General features: G+C 32.7%; 1 protein-coding gene across 1 annotated transcript in view; it reads left to right on the top strand.

The window, feature by feature from the left end:
- The first annotated feature begins 5,475 nt into the window (after positions 1-5,475).
- LOC129223061 (cytochrome P450 3A8-like) overlaps positions 5,476-22,408 on the top strand; it is a 367,737-nt gene continuing 350,804 nt past the window's right edge. The window contains exon 1 of the mRNA XM_054857625.1: positions 5,476-5,565. Within this exon, the coding sequence (XP_054713600.1) occupies positions 5,486-5,565 (80 nt within the window). The 5' untranslated portion in view covers positions 5,476-5,485. The remainder of the gene's footprint in view (positions 5,566-22,408) is intronic.

The raw sequence follows: 22,408 nt of genomic DNA on the forward strand, positions 1-22,408 counted from the left end.
GACACCTGTTTAGACTCATTTACTAAAATTTCGATCTATTTCTCATCATTTAAAACATTATATTCATTTTATTGTTACATATTAATAAGGTTCTATTGCGGAACATGTCCCGATAAGCTTCTTTTCTGACAATTATTTATGAGTTTTTGTCCTGATGCCACAAAAGTCCGTAACTCTAACTATATGTATTTTTAATACACAATAAAAATAAATTTAATGTATTTTGTGCGTTATAAACATACATACTTATGTATTATAAACATTTATTCCTTTACATTTTTTTCATAAAAATACAGGGACCTAAAAGCAATTTTATTACACTTTGTCTTCTTAAAGTTTAGAAAGCACTTGAAAACTGAATTTCTACCTCAAACTAAATTTGTAAAAACGTTTTGTTAAATTTTTTCGGTATTATTACCGAAGGTAAACACGTTTTAATGCATTTGAGAAAAAAAAATACACAAAATAATATTCTCGTACTCAAACATGTAGAAAGAAAAATGAATTCCAGCATCGAGATATAGAAATATATTTCCTGGTTATTGAAGAAAAATATTTATTGACAAACGTTATTCGAAGAAAAATAGCCTACGGACGATTGCCTATTTTTAAGCCTTTCAAGTTTATTTACTTCTTTTATAGATTGAGAAAACTTGGGAAGGAAACTTACTTAAAATGATCGAGTTTACCCGAAACGATGAAACCATTTCTTTGGTTAGAATTTGGCATCTATGTATCGTTCTGCTGTAAGATATTTTTGTCAGTGACACTTATTTTTTCTCCGATGCTAAAAAATAAGGCTCAAAATGTTCATGCTTCTCACAGCATATTGGAGCATTTTTATTCACTCTATTAGATTTTTAAAATACTATGATTTACAGAATAGTTTAATATAATTAAAATATGAGAGTTCTTTTTTACCTATATATATATACATATATATATATATATATATATATATATATATATATATATATATATATATATATATATATATATAAGAAATTGAGGTTTAAACATGAACATTTTTTTTTAATTTTTATTTGCCAAATGTATCCTTTTTACTTCCTTTTACAAAAAAGGAAGCATTGTATTCGCGAAAAAATTTTCACTCAAAAATCGACCTTAATTTCCATTTCACTCACCCCCGAATGAATATTGAGTTTTTTTTTTTCGACTCGACCACACGTGGATAAGTGCCTAAAAACGTATAGACACGCGAAATATCCATAATAACGATTCCCGAGTTAATTAGAATGAATTTTCTCGTGACGTCTGTATGTACGTATGAATGTATGTATGTGCGGATATGCGTATGTGCGGATGTGCGTATGTGCGATGTGCGGATGTGCGTATGTATGTCGCATAACTCAAGAACGGCAAGTCCTAGAAAGTTGAAATTTGGTACGTAGGCTCCTAGTGGGGTCTAGTTGTGCATCTCCCCTTTTGGTTGCATTCGGGTGTTTCTAAAGGGGTCTTTTGCCCCTTTTTGGGGGGGAAATCATTGTTAATTTCGATGTAAACTTAAGTGGTGTTACTATTTGGCGGGCACTTGGCGATATATAGCCAGTCTTTTGGTCGCCAAGTTTTGTCGCCAACTTGGCTACAAATTTGCCGATTTTTTTTTTTTTTTTATCTTTCAATTTGGACACTGTTGGTGATATTTTGAGAGTACACTTTTGAATCATATTAAAATTGCCAGTAATGGGGAAATGACATTAAATTGGAGTAAAAGGAAGTCATGTGATGCACACATCAGCTCGTTTATCATTCTTTTTTCTGCTTAACTCCCCCCGAAAAAATCTGAACTTTTCTTTGAAAGGAGAGATTAAGTTTTTTTTTTTCTTGCAATGAAGAATCGCCTGGTGAAAGACATTATAAATGATCAAAATGACAAGCAAATAAAGCAATAGTCTTACAAAGCGCAAAGTTACCCTAATTGATTGCATTTCTCTAAACATTCTATTTCATTTCATCACTGCACATTTTTACAGGATATAAGTTTGATTAGAAACCAACTTCTTTTTCTCGTACATTGCGATACATGTTTTGTAAAGCCTGTCTCACCGAAGCTAAATATTCATTAAAATAAGAAATACTATCATAAAAGAAATTATTAAATAAGTAAAAACTTACCGCTTGTACATATCTTCATGTACTTATAATTTCCTTTTGTCGAAAACCAAGAAATAAAAATGCAAATGATTTTTTTTTTTTTTTAATAAACAATAGCAGATTTTTTTTAATGTTATTAATTGTAATGCTTAAAAATATACCGTTGCACTGACAGAGATTTGAAATCACTACCTGTTGCATTTTTCTAAATTCCTGTAGTTCGTATTACAGGAATTCCTGTGGAGTAAAAAAAAAATATCTACAGCAACATGTTACATTTCACTTTTGTGGTTGCATCAGAGAAATGCTCCGTTTTTTCAATAAGATGTAATTTACAAGATATCGAAAGGAAATTAGTTCGGAAGACTCTAGGACTTATGCACTTCTTCTTCTTTTTTTTTTTTTTTTTTTTTTTTTTTTTTTTGAGCAATCACGATTGCTTATTGTTCTCACTTGACTGTTTTTGGCGTTCCTATAATTTTATTTTTCCACCAGCACCCTCCGCAGCATCACCGTCGACCGGATCCTAACTAAAACCGTCTCCAGGTTGCGTCAATATCCTACACCTACACGCATACATACACGCACCTACACACACACACATATATACATACACCTACATACGCCTACACACACATACATACATCTACACACATACACAAACACACACACACCTACACACTCACATACACACAACTACCCACACACTCATGCCTGCACACAGACACAAACACATATGCCTACACACACATACACATACCTAACCACACACCTACACACAACTACCCACACACTTATGCCTGCACACAGACACAAACACACATGCCTACACACATACACATACCCCCCTACATACAAACACACATACCCCCCACACAAACACACATACCCCCCACACACAAACACACACGCCTACATATACACACACAATCGTGATTGCGAAAAACGTAATTTGAATTCAAGATGACAAAATTCAAATTAATTTTTTTTTTTTTTTTTGATAGAAATTAAGCTTGGATTTGTATTATGTAAAATAGGTAACCTCTTTATTTTCGTCAAAACCACATGCCAGGACTCGAAAATATCCTGATATTTTCGAATATCCGATATTTTGATATAAATTCGATATTTTCAATCAGCACAAACAATCTTCAAAATAGTAGATGCATCCTCAAATCACTCTTTTTTTTTTCTTGCATTATTATTACAATTTATGTAGACTTAAAATTAAGGTTTCTTTCATTACTGGAATCCAACATTTCATTTTACATTTTCATCAACTTTAATGGACTGCTGAGGAAAGAAGTCATATTACTTTGACTATGTTTTATGATTTATGTGCGCTTTGTTGTTTTTTAACATTTAGAATGCTTCGAATTTCGTATTTTTAAAAATGAAGAGTAATTTATAAACATCAAATGTTTTTTACTTATTCTCAATTTTAAATATTTTCTATATTTTGAATTCTATTATTTTTGAAATTATTTGTTCCCATACTATTAAAGTTCTGGTTGCTTTTTCTCTCCTTTCCGCAGTGTTAAACTTTTGTTTAACTTTTGTTTAATGTACAAAGAGCGAAAAATACTAAATACTAATTTTTGAAGCATTTTATCGATTTTTTTCATTGCATGAAAAAATATTATAAGGACGTTCAAAAGATCCCTTTATCGTTCTTGAGCGCGTTTTTGAAGAACTGTGAAGTTGAATCAAGTGAGATTTACATCATGTAATTTACTAAGGCAAAATGTTTCGCAATGTTGCTAAACATCTGGAACTTTCTTTTAGCCAAAAAATAAAACGAGTGTGTGTTCGGTGTGTCTGATCTTATACATTCATACCAAAACTTAGTATCGTCAGTTCAATATCCATATTCTATATAGATGTGGTTAAAATTGAATTTCTCGAGTTTAATGCCTGTATCATGAAAATATTTCTCTAAAAACGAAAAGGAAAGAAAATTAATTTAACACTATTCGTCACTAATTAGTTGTTCAAAATAATAGTAATACAGTCGACTCCCGCTACAACGCGATTCGACTTACGCGAAATGACTATAACGCGATTTTTACACCAGAAAATAATTTTAGACCTAACGCGAATTCCTCGCCCGCAACACGAAAATTTTCAGAAAGGAATTGCGGTATGAAAGTGTCGACTTTGATATTGGTTACTAAAAATATTGTTTTCTTGAATGGACCTTCATCCCTTTAGTATTACTGGCAGCGTAAGTTTTCCCACTCCGTACTAGTCTGAACATAGCTTTGTTTGTGTAAACAAATAACTAGCTCACATTTATCATATTTTTTGCATTCCAAATGTGAAAGTTGATGAAATATAATGCCACCTAAGAGCACTGTTCCATCTAAAGTTTGTGAAGACCAAAAGAAAAAGTTTCTGACAATTAAAGAAAAGATTAAGGTTCTCGATATGCTTGAACAACTAAAAAATACGTTGAAGGTTGCACGACAATTAGGTGTGAGTGAATCTTCCATTTGTACAATTTTAAGTCGAGAAAAGGAAATCAGTAAAAGATCGCCGAGTAGCAAAATGCATAAATTATGAAAATGGAAGCTTCTCTTGTATTGAGAATTAAAGAAACCAGGAAGAGGGGTGTTGCCATAGATGGAAACGTTATAAAAGAACTATCGAAGCAACTGTGTTTAAAAATATGTTAAAATAACGATTTGATCACGCAGCATAAATCATGAACATCTTCATTTTTTAAAGTTACAAATATCATTATTGGATCTACTGCACAGTATTGTTATATTACATTATTTTATTATTACTACATACTGCACGTACCGTACTGGTTTACTTTATGTCTCTTTTTGCCGCTGATCACTGATTTTGTGTTCGTACAAACAGTTTTTTTTTTCATTTAAATACAAATAAAAATTTAGTTCTTTATGTAAGAAACGGTAATGTATAATTAAGGAATGGTTTAAAACAGTTTGAGGTGGTCTTAAAAAGTGTCTAAAATATTTAGGTATGTTTATAAAAAAAAAAAAAAAACATATACCTTTTTCCACAACGCGAAATTTCGACATACGCGAGGGGTCTTGGAACGCATCCCTCGCGTAAGTCGGGATTCGACTGTAATTGCTTTAAATTAAAATGCTTTTCAAATATCTAGAGTAAAAAAATAATAATATAATCCACCATGCTCACACACAGAAACACACACACGCATAGAAAAATGCACAGATAACCTAACACTCAACAAGTGATAACCTTGAGTGAAATGAGCATTTTCGTCCTGACAATCGATAACAGTTGTCTACAATCCTACGTCAACCTTGAAGGCGTGACGTCACATTGTTCCCGTCTCATTTTAAGCTTTCATTGAACTGGCACGTGCGGAAACATCATGGATGCAACGCAGTTGATTATTGGTCCTACAATTACGTCTTTGCTCGGGGGAATCGCTCTGATATTGCTTCTCTATTGGTGAGTCACTATATTGGTTTATCATTTGTTTTCATTCACAGACATATTACTCGCTTGGCGTTCGTTTTCGTTAATCAGGAAAGCTCTTAACTACTTGTTCTGTTTAATAACATCGAGCTCTGTGACATAGATAAATAAGACAAAAAGAACCCTGTATCGTTGAGGGAAAGACAAATGAATAGAAATCTCCCAAATTAGGGCAATTCATCCTCAAACGTGTGTTTACGTTTTGGATCATTAATAGGGTTGTAACTAATTTTCGACTTCGTCGCATCGCAATATTCGTGTGATTGTAAAAAAAAAAAAAAAAAAAAAAAAAAAAAAAAAAAAAAAAACTTTTTTGGAAGATAAAAGTTCAGGTGAATCTGTCTGAAATTTATAATGACCAAAAACTACAAATTGAATTTTTATTGCGAAAAAAAAAAGATGCAGCTTTGGGGCATATCAATTTGGCAGTCAGGCAGTTCGCACCACTATATCAGTTTAAACGCCCCACTTGAGGTAATTTCACAAAAAGTATTTAAAATTAACTAAACTAACGTAAATCAATACAAATCATCAATATGAGCAACGAAATGAAATATTAAAATCAATTTTACTCTAGCAAAATGTAAAATGTTCTAAACTGCGTTAAAAAGTGTCCCTCTTACCTTTTACTTTATTATGAAGATGTAATAATAAAAATTCGTTCAAAATGGCTTTAGTGTATGCGTAAAACTTCTTTATACACAAATACTCTTGGAAAAGTCGACACAGGCGCATTGTTGCTGAAATCAAGAGATATAGTGACTGAAGTGATTTACCTGGCAGAGCATGTTACCCCCGACTTCCTTTGGTGTAATTTAACTGTTTAAGAGATTGCTCAGTGCTTTTTAAAACATGCCGAGAAGGTTTTTTTTTTTTTTTTTTTTTTTTTTTTTTTTTTTTGACCATTTTGCTCAAAGTAGATATATTTCAACTCATGATAAGCCTACTTTTAAACTTGACTCTTCAAATTGCTTTAATATTTAATTAGTTTTTGTATACAAAATAATTTTCCTCGTAACCGAATCCAGCAGTATCAGTAGGTAGAAGCTCAAATAGACCTATTTCAAACATAACTAGAAATACTGCTCTTATCCTGGTTGCCCTGTAAAAAAATTCCGAAACGTTACTGGTTATTTCCGGGGAACGTTTCGCGATTTCAGAGGTTTTCACCTATTTTCCCAAAAAATCAAGTATCTTCGCAAAAAAGTTTCCTGAATTCCTAAAAGATGCACGAATGCAGACCTTGCACTGGTGTGAAAAATATTTTTTGCTACCAGTTTAAATATTGCCGGAGCGTGTTTATTAAGTGTATCGGCTTTGGATTGTTTATAGCCCTTCCGGATTGACTAAGCTTCCAATTGGAGCAAATAAGTCACTGGATAGCTACAGCTTTGCGAAGCAGGAATTGCAGGCAAGAAATATGCTTGGTTCTTGCTTGCAATTTTCGCGTAGCTTGGCCGTGGTTGCTCTAATTAATATTTCTGGAGCTTTCTTGGTAAATCAGGAAGGTTCTAATCGAATAAATTAAACCTATTTAATTTTTCTAGATAGTTCACGACTGGCTTTAATAGGGGAGATTTCTTAATATTTCAGAAAGGTTACTGACTTTTATCAGAAAACGTTCCTGGTTTTTGTAAGATATGTTACTGACTGAAATTGGGCACATCAGATGCCTATTATTTTCCCGGAACGTTTCTGAATCGTTTTTACAGTGTGATTTGGGTGGCAGTAAATGGATTTTTCAGAAAAAGGTCCATAAATCCTGAAAAGATACCCGCTTTGCTAGTTCTTGATGTCGTTTATAAACCTGTGCTTCATGTTTAGATTGAATATCTTCTCGTTTTACTTCCTTTTACTTAGTAAGGGAAGTATTGTATTCGCGAAAAAAATTTCCCTCAAAAATCGGCATTAATTTCCATTTTGCTCGCTCCCGAATGAATATTTAGTTTTTTATTCAACCCGACCACAGGTGGATATATGCCTAAGAACGTATAGATACCTGAAAGATCCATTTTGACGATCCCTGAGTAAATAACTGCGAGTTTTCTCGTGACGTCCGTATGTACGTATGTATGTGTGTATGTACGTATGTATCTCACATAACTCAAAAACGGTATGTCCGTGAAAAATTAAATTTGGTACGTAGACTCCTAGTGGGTTCTAGTTGTGCACCTCCTCTTTTGGTTGCGTTCGGATGTTTCAAAGGGGGTCTTTTATACGTTTTAAGGGGAAAATCATTGTTGATTTCAATGCAAACTCAAGTTTTGTTATAATTTGGCAAACACTTGGCGATATATCGCCAAGCTTTTGGTCGCCAAGTTTTGTCATCAACTTTTCGGCAAATTTGGTGTTTTTAATTTTAAATCTGGCTTTAATTGGACCACTACTGGCGATATTTAGAGTTAACCATTGAATCACATATAAATTGTCACAATATTGGGGAAATTAATCTGTATAAAACGTTTTTTTTTGCTTCGGTTCGCAACAAACTTGGGGTGAAAGTATTCAAAGTGTTTCTTTGCTTACTCCAAGGCACTATTATCATCAAATTGGCGTAAAAGGAAGTCATGTGATGCACACATCAGCTCGTTACTGACCTGGTAAAGAGAGAATCTGGGAACGAACTGCGGGAACAAATATCCAGAAATCAAGATGCCATAAGTTATTCATATCGAATTGAGAATGACTCCTTTTCATCTGGGAGAATAATATATCAAACTTTCACCGTTTAATGTAAAAGTTTGAGAGCGTTCAAGAAGTAGGAAAACACGTTACAATTTTGCTTACTGACACGGATTGGTATTAGTTTACTTAACGTTAGTCTTTTTTTTCCTGGAACCACACCAATTTTAACTTGTCGTTTCAGTTCATTCAGTCCAGTTGTCAGTAATTTGCTAATGTGGTAATTAACATAAAAGCTGTGAATGGTTTCTTTGACTGCACTGTGACTTAAAGTAAGCACCAAGAAGTAGTTTCTTCAATGAAATAATGAGTATTTTCAAACATAACAATTAAATTCCTTGTCATGACTGAATGAATAAAAGTTTTAAAAATCTACCGTCAGATATTAAAAGAGGAAATTTAATTAAAGCTTAATAAGAGATGATGCTTGAAGAATTTTCCACTTTGCGAACGGTTAAAATTAATTAAAACTCTCATAACTTTCCGGCTATAATTTCTAATTCAAAATAAAATGCAAGATTTTGATTTTAAATGTGAAAAAGAGACAAAAAATACATAAGACATAAAAATCATCACATAACTCAGTAAGTTTTTAGAATGTGTTGACACTCAGAAAAATTAAGAAAGTATAAGGAGGAAAAGTAACATTTAGAGGATTTTTTCTATGAATAAAGGTTTTTCGTAAGACATCTACTCGAGTGACCTTGTTTGTTACAAATTACTTCCACTTTGAAGTGGAGTGCACAGTTGCGTGCTATTTCAATTAAATTTAAGAGCAAATGCTTTTTCAGAATTTGACAGTGGTGCTTCTTTACCAGAAAAGAAATAGTATACTGGCAATATAAATTTTTTTTTTAAATGTATACTAAGTTCGTCCATGCGGTAGGTGCACTGTGCAAGAACTTTTACGTTGAAATAGCATAACAGTGAAGCTAAACATTTTTTTTTTTTTTTTTTTTCAAAAACCGGTTGTGATGCAGAATTTTTTGAAAATAAAAGTTTTGTTTTGAAAATAGATTGATAACTGTACACTGTTCTGAATGGACTCAACACAATTCAAAAAGGTTCAAATTCGTCAAAATTTGAAATTCCAAAAATTTGCCCGAAACCGATACTGTTTTCTAGAAATTAATTGCAAAAGGAAGTAAAAACGGGTTCTTGGTAAGCTATTTTGTAACAATAGCATGTAAGCTCTGTTTTTTACATAATTTTCATTCGAAGACAATTGAATCATCAATTTTCGTTTTGTGTACATTTTCTATTTCCTTTACACTGCATGTACAAAGTGTCCTGAAAAAGACGGACTGTTTTCAAAAATTTATAACAGGAGAATGGTTAATGATAAAAAACAAATTCTTGCAGAAATTTCATATGGTGGGCGCTAAATTTTTTCTCTCAGAGTTCCAAATTTTGGTTCAAAAATGTTTCAATAGATGGCGCTGCACATGGTAAGCCGGTAAGTCAAAAAAGAAGAATTGAAATTCACCGATTTTTCTTCCGATTGCGACATAGGATTACAGCCGACGATTGTTTGAAAATATTGTTTTGTTCTTTTGTTCATTATTTTCAAAAAATTATGATGTAATTTTCTATTTTTTTTTTTTTTTTTTGATTACCGGACTTACTATCTGCCGCGCCATCTATTGGAAAACTTTTCAACTAAAATAAATTTGGAACTCAAGGGGAAAAAATTTACCGCCCACCACATGAATTTTCTGCATTTTTTTTTTTTTTTTTTTTCATTTATCGTTTTCCAGTTATACATTTTTAAAAACAGTCAGTCTTTTTCAGGACACCCTGTATGTATACATCTCACTTTATTTTTGTTTGTTCATTTTTTTTATTCATATGTTATTTTATAGTTGTTGGGGGGGGGGTGAAAATTTGGTTGAATTTTTCAATTTTTTCATACTTAAATTTTTTTATTTGAGTCCGAAACAAATATTTATCTTAGAAAAACACGAAGAAAATTAAATAAAAATCTCAGTTCATAAAAGTAAAGTATTTATTAAAGTTGAATTGAATAAACCATAGATAACTTACGAAACTCATTGATAACCGTATATATTTTTGATTTTTGAATTTTAGGTATTCAACAAGAAATCATCATTACTGGAAGAAAAGAAACGTTCCTTTCGTAACGCCGCTACCACTGTTTGGAACAGTCTTGGATTTGATGTTAAAGGTATAGTGCAGCTCTGGTTAGTTGAGCTGTGACCTGGACTATGTTTACCTGTTTTAGGGGCTTTTAGTGAAAAATAGACGGGTTATTGGCTCGGATTTTAGTTGGAATATTTTTGAAAAACTACTAAGAAAGTTTCTCAACGCAACTTAGTGCCAATTACCCCTCCCTATTTTCCGAAACAGAGGTAAACAGTGTCAGAGTTGGAGCTCAACTTCTCAGAGCCGCACAATATAATACGAGGTAATCCTCAGTGCTATAACATTTATTTATATTTTCTGTACATTGTGTGAATTTATTTTGTCTACATAGTCATATATTTAAACTGGTATAAATTAAAAATATTTTCATCAATATTTCTTAAATTAAATTGTACTAAAGTAGTGTGCACTTCTGCCTCGACAAAATGACGAATTTAGAAACTTTGACTCACGTGCGTGCACTGACGTTAAATGGCTTCTCTGATTTAACGTCATGGGGGCTGCAACAGAATATGTAATATTCAAAATTGTGTTACGTGAGCTGCTGATGATAATGAGTTTATTTATGCATTTAATTACAATATCATCCTGCTTATTGCAGACCATTGTTTTAAATGTAATTGTTTAATAATTTTGATTATAAACCTTCACTTTTGTTCAAAATTATAGATTTTTTTTTTTAAATAATTGTGTTTCAATCATAACACAATTTGTTCTTACTTCGTTAAAATAAAGAGGAATAATAGAAAAAATATTTTTAAATTTAAAATAACTCATTAGTTAAATGAAACAATAAATTTAATTTTCTTAAGTGTCTAACGTGATTATTTCATCATTACGTGAAACCTGGACAAAAATGTTGACTCCAGAGTTTGTAGTCCTGAAATTCCTGACAAAACGTATTTTGTCCCAATTTTTAGCTTTTTGTCCTGATATTCCTGAATTTTCAAAAAATATAGGAGAGGGTGGCCCAAAGCAGGTAGGTCACTCAAAGCGGGTAGGCATTCGTATGCCGTCGCATGGTGTGCAAGCTGCGATGTATGCGCGTATCGTGTTTACCCGAACACCCCCGAGTTTCAATCAGTTACAGCGAAGCAGCAGTGAAATGGCATGGCGTAACCAGGCTTAAAATAAGAAAAATGATACATATCCAAAAAACTGAAAACATGTAACTTGTGACGAGAGTGTAGTCGAAGAAAAGTTTATTTTTTTACTGTCAGTAATATTACGTTATTCTGACACCATCTACCTGCAAACTACGATGATCATTTTGTTTGTTTCTTTTTTAATTTAAGGTTGTAATTATTGGAAAAAACACTTGCCTTCGGGAAAAGCAGGCAGGACAAAGCAGGTATAAGATTTAATCATGTATTTATATATAACTTCTTGACACATGTGCTGACTTAGATTCAGTAGGATATTCCTATTTCAGTAGGATAAGTATAACTTTATTTTTTATGATGGCAATTAGTTAATCTATTCATTTAATCAGTCATTTCTTTATGTTTTATAAACAAATGACTTAGATTTTCAATTTAAATTGGATAAGTATCCCTTTTTTATAATGGCAGTTAGCTAGCCAGTTAATTTAAATATAACATCATATTTGATAGTAAATTTACCAAATCACAATTAGTTAAGCTTACCCGCTCTACCTTGTTTGTAATGTTTGATAATAAATAAATATTGGATTTGAAATGATGCAAAAATCACTAATTATTTTGAAGTTCAAGAACCCTGCTAAGTAATAAAACCGAAATTGTTGCGATGAAAGTCCAAAAACTACAACTTTCTAGCGTTCTTCGTTAGCCTACCCGCTTTGGGCCACCCTCCCCTATACATGTTTCATTTATATTTCTCAACTAGAACACAATATTGCCAATTCTGCATCGAAATTAACTTATTTTGCCAAAAATTTATTCTCTCAGAATTTGTTCCGTGCTAGCACCAATTTCCAATACATTCGAATCCCGACTTACGCTAGGGATGTGTTCCAAGAACCCTCGTGTAAGTCGAAATTTCGCGTTGTGGCGAATGGTGTGTGTAAAAACTTTTATAAATATACCCAATTATTTTAAACACTTGTAAACACCACATAAAACTGTTAAAAATCATTTCTCAACCATACATTACTGTTTCTTACACTGTAAAAACGATTCAGAAACGTTCCTGGAAAATAATAGGCAGCTGATGTGCCCAATTTCAGTCAGTAACATATCTTACAAAAACCAGGAACGTTTTCTGTTAAAAGTCAGTAACCTTTCTGAAATATTAAGAAATCTCCCCTATTAAAGCCAGTCGTGAACTATCTAGAAAAATTAAATAGGTTTAATTTATTTGATTAGAACCTTCCTGATTTACCAAGAAAGCTCCAGAAATATTAATTAGAGCAACCACGGCCAAGCTACGCGAAAATTGCAAGCAAGAACCAAGCATATTTCTTGCCTGCAATTCCTGCTTCGCAAAGCTGTAGCTATCCAGTGACTTATTTGCTCCAAATGGAAGCTTAGTCAATCCGGAAGGGCCATAAACAATCCAAAACCGATACACTTAATAAACACGCTCCGTCAATATTTAAACTGGTAGCAAAAAATATTTTTCACACCAGTGCAAGGTCTGCATTCGTGCATCTTTTAGGAATTCAGGAAACTTTTTTGCGAAGATACTTGATTTTTTGGGGAAATAGGTGAAAACCTCTGAAATCACGAAACGTTCCACGGAAATAACCAGTAACGTTTCGAAAAATTTTTACAGTGTACATAAAAAACTGATTTTTTATTTATTTATTTTTTATTTTTTTAAACCGTTTTATTCAACCCAAAATACTACTACGATGCACAAATCAATGATCAATGGGAAAAAAAGATATGAAATAAACCAGTACGGTACGCAGTGTGTACTGTATGTAGTAAGAAAAGCAAATGACTATAGTTGTAATTTTTAGTAGATCCAGTAATGATGTTTGTAACTTAATAAAGGGAAGATGATAATGATTTATGCTGCTTGATCTAACCGTTATTCTTATATATTTTAAATAAACAATTCAGTTGCTTCACTATTTTTTGTAACGATTCCATCTATTTACACCTCTCTTCCTGGTTTCTTGAATTCACAGTACAAGAGCAGCTTCCATTTTCATAATTTTTGCATTTTCTTTAGATACTACTGAACTTTTACGGATTTCTTTTCTTGACTTTTAATTGTACATATGGAAGATTCACTCATACCTAATTGTAGTGCTACTTTCAACACATTTTATAGTTGTTCATGCACATAACCTTTAGCCTTTCTTTATAATTGTCAGAAATTTGCTCTTTTTCTTTCATCTTCACAAACTTTAGATGAAACGGCGCTCTTAGGTGTCATTATATTTCATCGAGATTCACATTTAGAATGAAAAAATAAATGGAAAATGAGGAGTATTTGTATAAGCGATGTTCAGACTAGTACGATGTGGGAACTTCCGCTCTCAGCGATGCTAAAGGGATGAAGGTCCATTCACGAAAAAAAATTCTAGAAAATAACAAAGCCGATACTTACACACCGCAATTACCTTCCGAAAATTTTCGTGTTGCGGGCGAGGAATTCGCGTTAGATCTAAAATTGTTTACTGGGGGAAACATCGCGTTATAGCCATTTTGCGTAAGTCGAATCGCGTTGTAGCGGGAGTCGACTGTATTGCCGAAATACCTTCTTGTGGTTTGGAGAGCAAATCCAACGTTCTACGTTGTATTTCAACGTTGTAAGGAGCAATGTAAGGAGCAAAGGTATAGATTACATATCTACATAGTCACTATACTTATCAGGTATTTTTTCCAATGTTACACCAAACCATCGCAACCAGCATGAAAGAAATTATCGTCTATGTAATGAAGCCACGTACAAGCGGCTTGCTAAACTGCACAAGTTGACTAAAATATGGCATATTTTTGAAATTTTTAACATTTGAATTAGGAAAAAATATTTTTTTTTCTACTGTACCGTGTCCCGTCCCTACATCCGTTATACCCCTCTCCCTACGTATCTCCCATAGATTAAAAATGATTTGCCGTAAAAAATTGAACTGACGGATGTACGATATGTATTACCGGGTTTTTATTTTATTTTAACGTTTAGTCTGGAAATATGAAGTTTTAAATTTTCTCTATGGATTGTGACGGGTGCTGATGTTTCTCGGTATGTTTTGAAACCGAAGAACTAGCAGGTTTTATTTTATTTCATGGGTTTTTTTTTTTTTTTTTCATTTTCATTTTAAATTTAGTGGCATGTGTCACATGAAAAAGAAGTAACTTTTTCCTATATTACATTAAAAACAGGGCTGCGGAACCGGAAGGAAAATGACCGACTCCGACTCCGGGAATTTTGGAACCTCCTACTCCGACTGTTCGAATTTTAAAACTTCGATTCCTTACTCCGACTCCGCAGCCCTGATGAAAACACAAAAACTTGTAATGGCAAATGATCACCTTAAGTAGTAAGCAAAATAGAGAAATTTTACAAAAGGAAAATTTTCCCTCGTCACTTCAACACATATGAGAAAAAAGTGGACTGATAAGTTTCTAAACTAATAATAATATTACATAAAATACACCGCCAACTCAAACATTCCATCTGAGGACTGCAGTTTCGTGCTTTTTAGCACTCATCAGCTCGGAATAGGAAGGAGGCGCTGGAGGTGGAAAACGTCTTAAAGGAACCAAGAGAGCCATGCAAACTGGTAGCTAATGTTTAATTAGCGCACCAGACGAGTGATCGCAGCAATGGTGAGGTTCAACCGCACCAGTTAGCTACCAGTCTGTTTGGCTCTCTTGGCTCCTTTAAGAGATTTTCCACCTCAAGCGCATTTACTTCTTATTCCGGGCTGATGAGTGCTAAAAAGCACGAGACTGCAGTCCTCGGATGGAATGACTGAGCTGGCGATGTATTATATGCATTTCTGCGCTGTCCTGGCTTAGGGCGGGAACTTACTGCATAATAATAATGTTCAACTCCTAAAATTATTCATTCTGCAATTTTTATATAACATGTGACGTCAGTTATAATCAATCAACAAAAATGTTCCCTTATTTAGTTTCTGACTGTATTTTTAAATGAACTTCTTTTCGGTTGAAACTCCTCTTTAAAGAATTCATGAATTAATATCAGTTTTCCAATTTTATAAATATTCCTGAATTTAAAGATCTATTTTATTTTCTGAATTTTAGTACTTTCAATATCATGGAATTAAAATGATGTATAAAAAAGAAATACCTTTTTCAAATAATATTCTTAATAATAATAGCCATTACATAACATAAAGATTTAGTTGAGTAATTCTACTCCTTTGTAATATTACTGCGCTTTTTTAGAACCCTAATGCAGCAGATAAGCTCTTCCCATAAAATAAATAATTTTGATAATTCGATTATTCCAAAATCTCAGCTCTAAATGTACTTTTTTGATATGTATCTCTCTAAAAATGAAATCAGAAGATAAAAAAAACATTATCTCGCATAGTTATCTTAATGGCAAATGGACATTGCTTCCTACTTTAAAAGCCTTTTACTTACATCTTTAATGGGGTTGTTTCCTTCAGTCAAAATTAGTACTTTTTGTTACTAAAATTGATAGAATAAGCAAAAAAAAAAAAAAAAAAAAAATGGACCCAGAAAATACATTTTATTTTCCCAACAATTTTTTTTTAATTATTTTTTTTAAAATGTCCAATTTTTTAAACAAGGCGTGGTATTGATGACGTCACAAATGATGCTCTTTGGCGCATCTTTCTAGCGTTTCCACGTTATGATAATCAAGAAGCGAATAAAAATTGCTCTCTACGCTTGCTATCAACCATATCGTTGCCAATACAGGTGAGTAAAGATGCGAATTAAATATTTTGCTCTGTGAATGGCAACACGAAATGGCATTTCATCATTTGTGATGTCATAGGACAGAAACGTAAACAATGAAAACACACCGATTTAAGTAATTTCTTTTAAATATTAAACTTAAGCAATTTATTTAAAAAATGGTCAGATCCTATGTTTAAACATGCTCTTTCAGAAAAAAATACTTTTAAAATTTTGGAAACGAACCCATTCTTCGCTTATTTGTTTTTTCCTTTTCTGTTTTACTTTGTTTTATTTGCTATTGGTTCTGTGAATATAATATTCTCTTTGGGTATCTCTTTGTACATAGGCACTATTTTATAACAGCGTGGATTCCATTTTAGAGGTTGAAATAGTGAGAAATACATTTGGGAAAAAAACAAGTTATTGCTTTTTTTTCCTTCATGCAAATGAGATTCTTTTTTGTATAATATACGGATAGTAAAGTAATAAATCTCAAGTTTGTCCAAAGTCGGAAACATCGGAAATAGTTACGTTGCCCAGCGAGACAGAACTATTTAATGGCATTTTAAAAACAGTCACGATACTGTAAACGTTAATGCCATTCGCTTTTACCACTGAAAGGTTTGTCCTAAATAACGTCTATTATACAGGGTGTAAAGCAAAGGACTCCCTGGTTTCAAAATTTAATATCTCGGAAACAAAGGACGATATTGGGATAAAATAAACGGTATGTTTATTGTGAAACCCATAAAAATCATATACAGGAATACGAAATTAGTTTAAAAAACTGACAATAGGTGGCGCTGCACAATATAATTGCAATAGAAGTCTCCATAAATAGTGCTGTGAAGAGGTTTGTTATTTCAGCAGCAGTTTAGTCTCTCAGATATGCTTACATATAGGCTAGAAATTATCGTCCAACCCCTTCGCAGCACTATTCATGGAGACTTTTATTGCAATTACAGCGTGCAGCGCCACCTGTTGGAACTTTTTAAAACTAATTTACAAGTTCCTGTATATGATTTTTATGGGATTCACAATAAACATACCGTTTATTTTATTCCAATATCGTCCTTTGTTTTTGAGATATTTAATTTTGAAACCAGGGAGTCCTTTGCTGGACACCCTGTATATAAAGTGAAGTTATAATAAATTCTCTTATGTTTATAAAGTGATTAAGTTTTTGCGTTACAAAAATTTTAATACAGTGGAATCCGCTTAATTAGACCGTCGGTCAATCGGACCAGCCGCTTATTCGGACCAAATCTTAAATAATCAAAACAAAGCCTATTATCTAAGCCTAGTATTATTCAATTATTGGGGCCAAAAATCCGTTTAATTGGACCAAAGAACACGAGAAAAAAAATTGGAAAAAACAAAAAATCTCTCGCTTGAAGCGAGTTTCCAAGTGCGTCAACGAACTTAACAGTTAGTGCAATAAAACTTAATAATGGTTCCTTGACACTTTCAATTAAATCCGCAATATTTGCAGGAAAAAATGGTTCACGTAACTTCCAGTGCGTGGCGGCACTGTTCCAGCAAATATCAAAATTTCAGCAAAATTTCAAATTTCTTCAGTTCTGTAAAAACATTCAATAATATTTAATTTTTTTGAAAAAAAAAAAATTAGCTGTAAAATAAGTAATTAACATTTTATTGGAATTTTCAATAACCGATTAGTTCTTTTTAGCACTTATTTTTTCACTCCCATATTTTAAGTTACTTCTGGTTATTGAATTGAAAGCTAACTATAACTAAAACCGTACCGGTCTGAACACGTTATTAAACGAGTGTAAAAAGATTATCCGCTTAATTGAATTAATGTTTTCATGGAAAAATTTCGTAAACAGCAATTTTTCTTCTTTGTATACTCCCATACATATGGAGCTCACTGTAATAACTAAACTAAAATGTTTTATGTTATTTTTTCTAAACTAAATGTGTATTTCAGCATTTTCGGTCAAGCTGCACAGGTCATGTTCACTTAATTGGACTAGCCGGTTATTAGGATCAAAATGGTCCTGTCCCAATGCGAGTGGTCCTATTAACTGGAATCGACTATATAAGTCAATTCCTAGCGAATGTTATGATGTTATGCGAATTGATTTTTTCCCCCGACTTAATCGAAAAACTTGGCGGACCGAATGCAGAGTTGATGGCTCGCAGGTTGAGCGTTGCTGCATTATAGTACTCAAGCTATGCCCGTTTTGTTTCACCATAGCGACTTGGTTTTTTTTTAAATAAATCCTCCGCTGTAGTGGCATTTATAGTATTTTGTTGACATGTAAGTTGATAACCCTGTTTTGCACAGACACGTTGTTACTGCTGATAAGAGAGTGAAGAGCGACTTTCATGATAACTAAATATAGTCAACTTTTAAACAGCAACAGAATTCTATTTAAAAGGGGTCACAGTACCTTTCAAGCAATTTTTTTCAATTTAAGTAAATTCTATTTTTCGTTGAAGCCATAACATGCTTACTTACTTTGTAATCAATAATTTATGTTAAAAATTTAAAAATATTGCTTACTTTTTTTAAAAATTCAAAACGTTTAGGAAAATTTCAATTTTTTTAAATCTCTAAGGCTTTTTTGTTTTTAAAGTAATATAAAAAAAGCTTTTTGCTAAACGATCACAATCATCATGTCTAAAAATCTGTGCATTCATTTGCTTTTGTGTTTACTACAAAATTTTCTGTAATCAATTACGTAGAAAATCGGAATTTTTTTCAAAAAAAAATTGATTTTTAAAGGTATAACATGCTCTAAACATTTGAATAATTTATGAAATGCTTATCCAATGCACAGTTTTGTTAAATACATTATCGTAATTGCAAAAAGTATTACTTTAAAGCTGTATCTTTAATAGAAAAAAATCCTTAGGGATTCTTATGACACGAAAACACAAAAAAACGATCATAGAGAAAAATCAAGTGAAAGTTTTCTTTTTGCATAAGAACACATAGCGAGCATGACCTAAAACCACTCATTACTTTCTAAATATTTGAACTAAAGCAATGAAACTTTTCCCCTGTGTTTGGACTGGTGTTTAGTTTCGAAATAAGCAATAAACATTTTTTTGATCGTTTTGTCATTTTTGAGGTACTGTAACCCCTTAAGTCATTAACTTAAATTTCTGTTGCAAAGATGAATCTTATGTCATTCTAACAAAAACATCGTATTCTTGTGCTGTCACAATCGAAGGTCATACTGTGACGGAAATTTGGTTTTTTATCCTTAATTCTTTTCAATACTTTCTCTCTGATATTCTTTAGGAAAATACTGATTAAAAGCTTTATTTAAACTTTACTTTATCAATTTTTAGGCGACTAATTTGATTTATAAGGAAGAATGCAAGATTTGCGGAACCTTTGAGTTATCTCTATGGAACCTTGAAGCACAATTTGAGAAACGCTGATCTTAGTCTGGTACGGGTACAAATTGCTTTTTCGTTATTTACTATATAGCGCTGAGAAAATCGGGTGAGAGAATTATTTCTAAACCCCTTTAGCATTCAATATCTCATTTTCACAAATGATTATCAGTTATTTTGAACATAATAGGTATAAATATAAAGGTACATCGAATAAAGGTTATTTGTATTTGTTTGTTGCAATGACCTTTTGTTGTTTACATATAACATTCTTAAATAGTTTTCAAAAAACTGTCATCTTTTAAAGTAACAAGATTGTGTTCACAACTGTGGTTGTCAGTCTGTAACGATGGAGTTGGCTCAAAATTGCTAGAGTGAAACCTCGATTTCATGTTCCCTGAATCTACGGTTTTTTCCACATTTAACGTTTTTTCATCGGATCCCATCATCAGTTTTGCTGCTATGTATTTTCCGTATTTTAAGGTTTCCCGCATTTAACGTTTTTTTAACCCGGTCCCTTGAGAAACGTCCTTTGAGAAACCGGCACTTCACTGTATTTGAAAACAAAAATGAAACTGTAGGGTTTTCATTTATTTATTTTATTGGTTTTTTTTTTTTTTTTTTAATCAGCCTCTTCATGAAACTGAACTCAACAGATACAGAAAATACGGACAAATTTATGGGTAAGTTTATTATTGAGAAAATTAAAAAATGTTACTATACTGTATTTAAGTAGAAAAATTGTAGATCCTATACGAATTTTAATAATTTTTATTTTTTCTTAAGTCACTATGAAGGGACAAATCCAGTTTTATCTATAGCTGATCCAGTGCTACTAAAGAAAATATTGGTGAAAGATTTTCTCTCCTTTCCAAATCGCAGGGTATGTAACAAATCTATAAATGTATATGCTGGTATATGTATCAGTATGTGTTTGTATCAATATATGTATGTATGCAGTGCTGTAGTTGAAAAAAAAATATTTCGGAAGACTCACCACAAGAAAAAGTAGTTTGAAATTAAGTTACATTAAAATTGCATTATTTTTACAGGGAAAAAAACAAATATTTCATGGAATGTGACGTCCCTCTACTCCCATCCCCCCTCCACTACAGCACTGTGTGTATGTATGTATATAGGCATGCATACATGTATGTTTATTTGTAAGTCCCCACCCTTCCGCATGATTTTCTTCTGGCAGTGATTTTTGACAATATTATATTCCTGACGGCATATAAAATTTGGAAAATAACTCTAAAAGATATACCTACTTTAGATATACCCTCTTTATCTCTGACGTCATTCCAGAATTAAGCGTGCTTCACGCTAATGTAATCGTAGTCAACTACGTCGAGATGATTTATTAGTTTAATAAACAAGTTGACTGAGCTGCCACTTGGTATCAGAATTAAAATTGGATCCAGGGATGCCATTGGGATTTTTCACAAAAACGCAAGATTGAGGTAATAAAATTCCAAAACTCTAGGAAAAAACAAGATCATGTAAATGATAAGTCTCATTCTCTTTTTTGTAAATAGTTCGTCAATTATTCATCTTAAAAATGATAAATTGTAAAATTGTGAGTTTAAATACTAAAACTGATCGCTCAATTCTTATGAACAGTTTCCTTAAAAAACGGCATAAAAAAAGAAGTTGCCGAAAAAAAAGTTTCTTTAATGTCTTAACTTGATGCAATACTACTGTCTATCGTGATAGTACAAGATAGACAGGGAAGTTGTACAATATAAGAGACAAATAACATCCAGGGCAAGAACAGAATATCGTATTTTTTGCCCTTCGCAACAATTTTAATAAATTTTAGCATGCGCATTGCATATTGCTTAGCCAGAAAACTATATTTTAGTGAACATTTTAGGGCTATTTTTTTCAAGGAATGATTTGTTTCGAAATAAAAACTGCAGTGAAAACTTTTTTCGGAATATTCAGATACTATATCATTTAGATATACCATGCAACTACATTTTATAGTTGCTATTTTACTTGCGGCATTTGTCGTAACGTGGCACCAATTTTTCCAACCGCCGTTATAGAAGGCAGCCATTTGGTCTCACAGCCTATTATCTACTCTGGCCTTAGCCAAATGTTTCCTACGAGCCAGATTTTCTAGAGAACAAAAAGTTGGAAATCGTTTGGAGCCATGTCCGGCAGCATGCGCTATTTACATATATACGTCCTTCTTCAGAGTTTCAACACATGGAAATGGTGTTGAAACTGCCGTTACTCATGAATGTTTTCCCATTTACATTACTCATTTGTTCATTAATTTTTGCTGCATAGAACATCTCAACATGCAACAATCAAATGACAATACAGGGTGATTGTAATTAAAGTTCCACTTTCAAAACGATGTAAAAATAAAACCCCTGGTCAGAATGTAGTCAAATTTCAACGGAATATTATCGAAAAAGGGGGGAAACGTATGGCAGAAGAAAAATAAATATTTGGAATTTTTAGCAAATGGCGCTGCAAGTGTCAGAATATGCAATCAAAACACCTGTCATGCTAACGACTCATTGAAGTTGTTATAAAAACGCCGGGTACACGTTTTTTCCTCATTTTGCATCTGAGAAGTTCACTGTGACTGTCTCAATGAAAGGCCGGGGCGTCCCTATCACCTGATCTAAACCCGTGTTACTTCTGGCTACGGGGCTATCTGAAAGTTGTTGTGTTCAGTGCTCCAATTGCAAACTTTGCTGAGCTGAAGGCACGCATTGCGTAACACATTCTAAACGTGACCCCGGAAACAT

This window comes from Uloborus diversus, chromosome 5 (assembly GCF_026930045.1).
Source record: "Uloborus diversus isolate 005 chromosome 5, Udiv.v.3.1, whole genome shotgun sequence".
NCBI lineage: Eukaryota > Metazoa > Arthropoda > Arachnida > Araneae > Uloboridae > Uloborus > Uloborus diversus.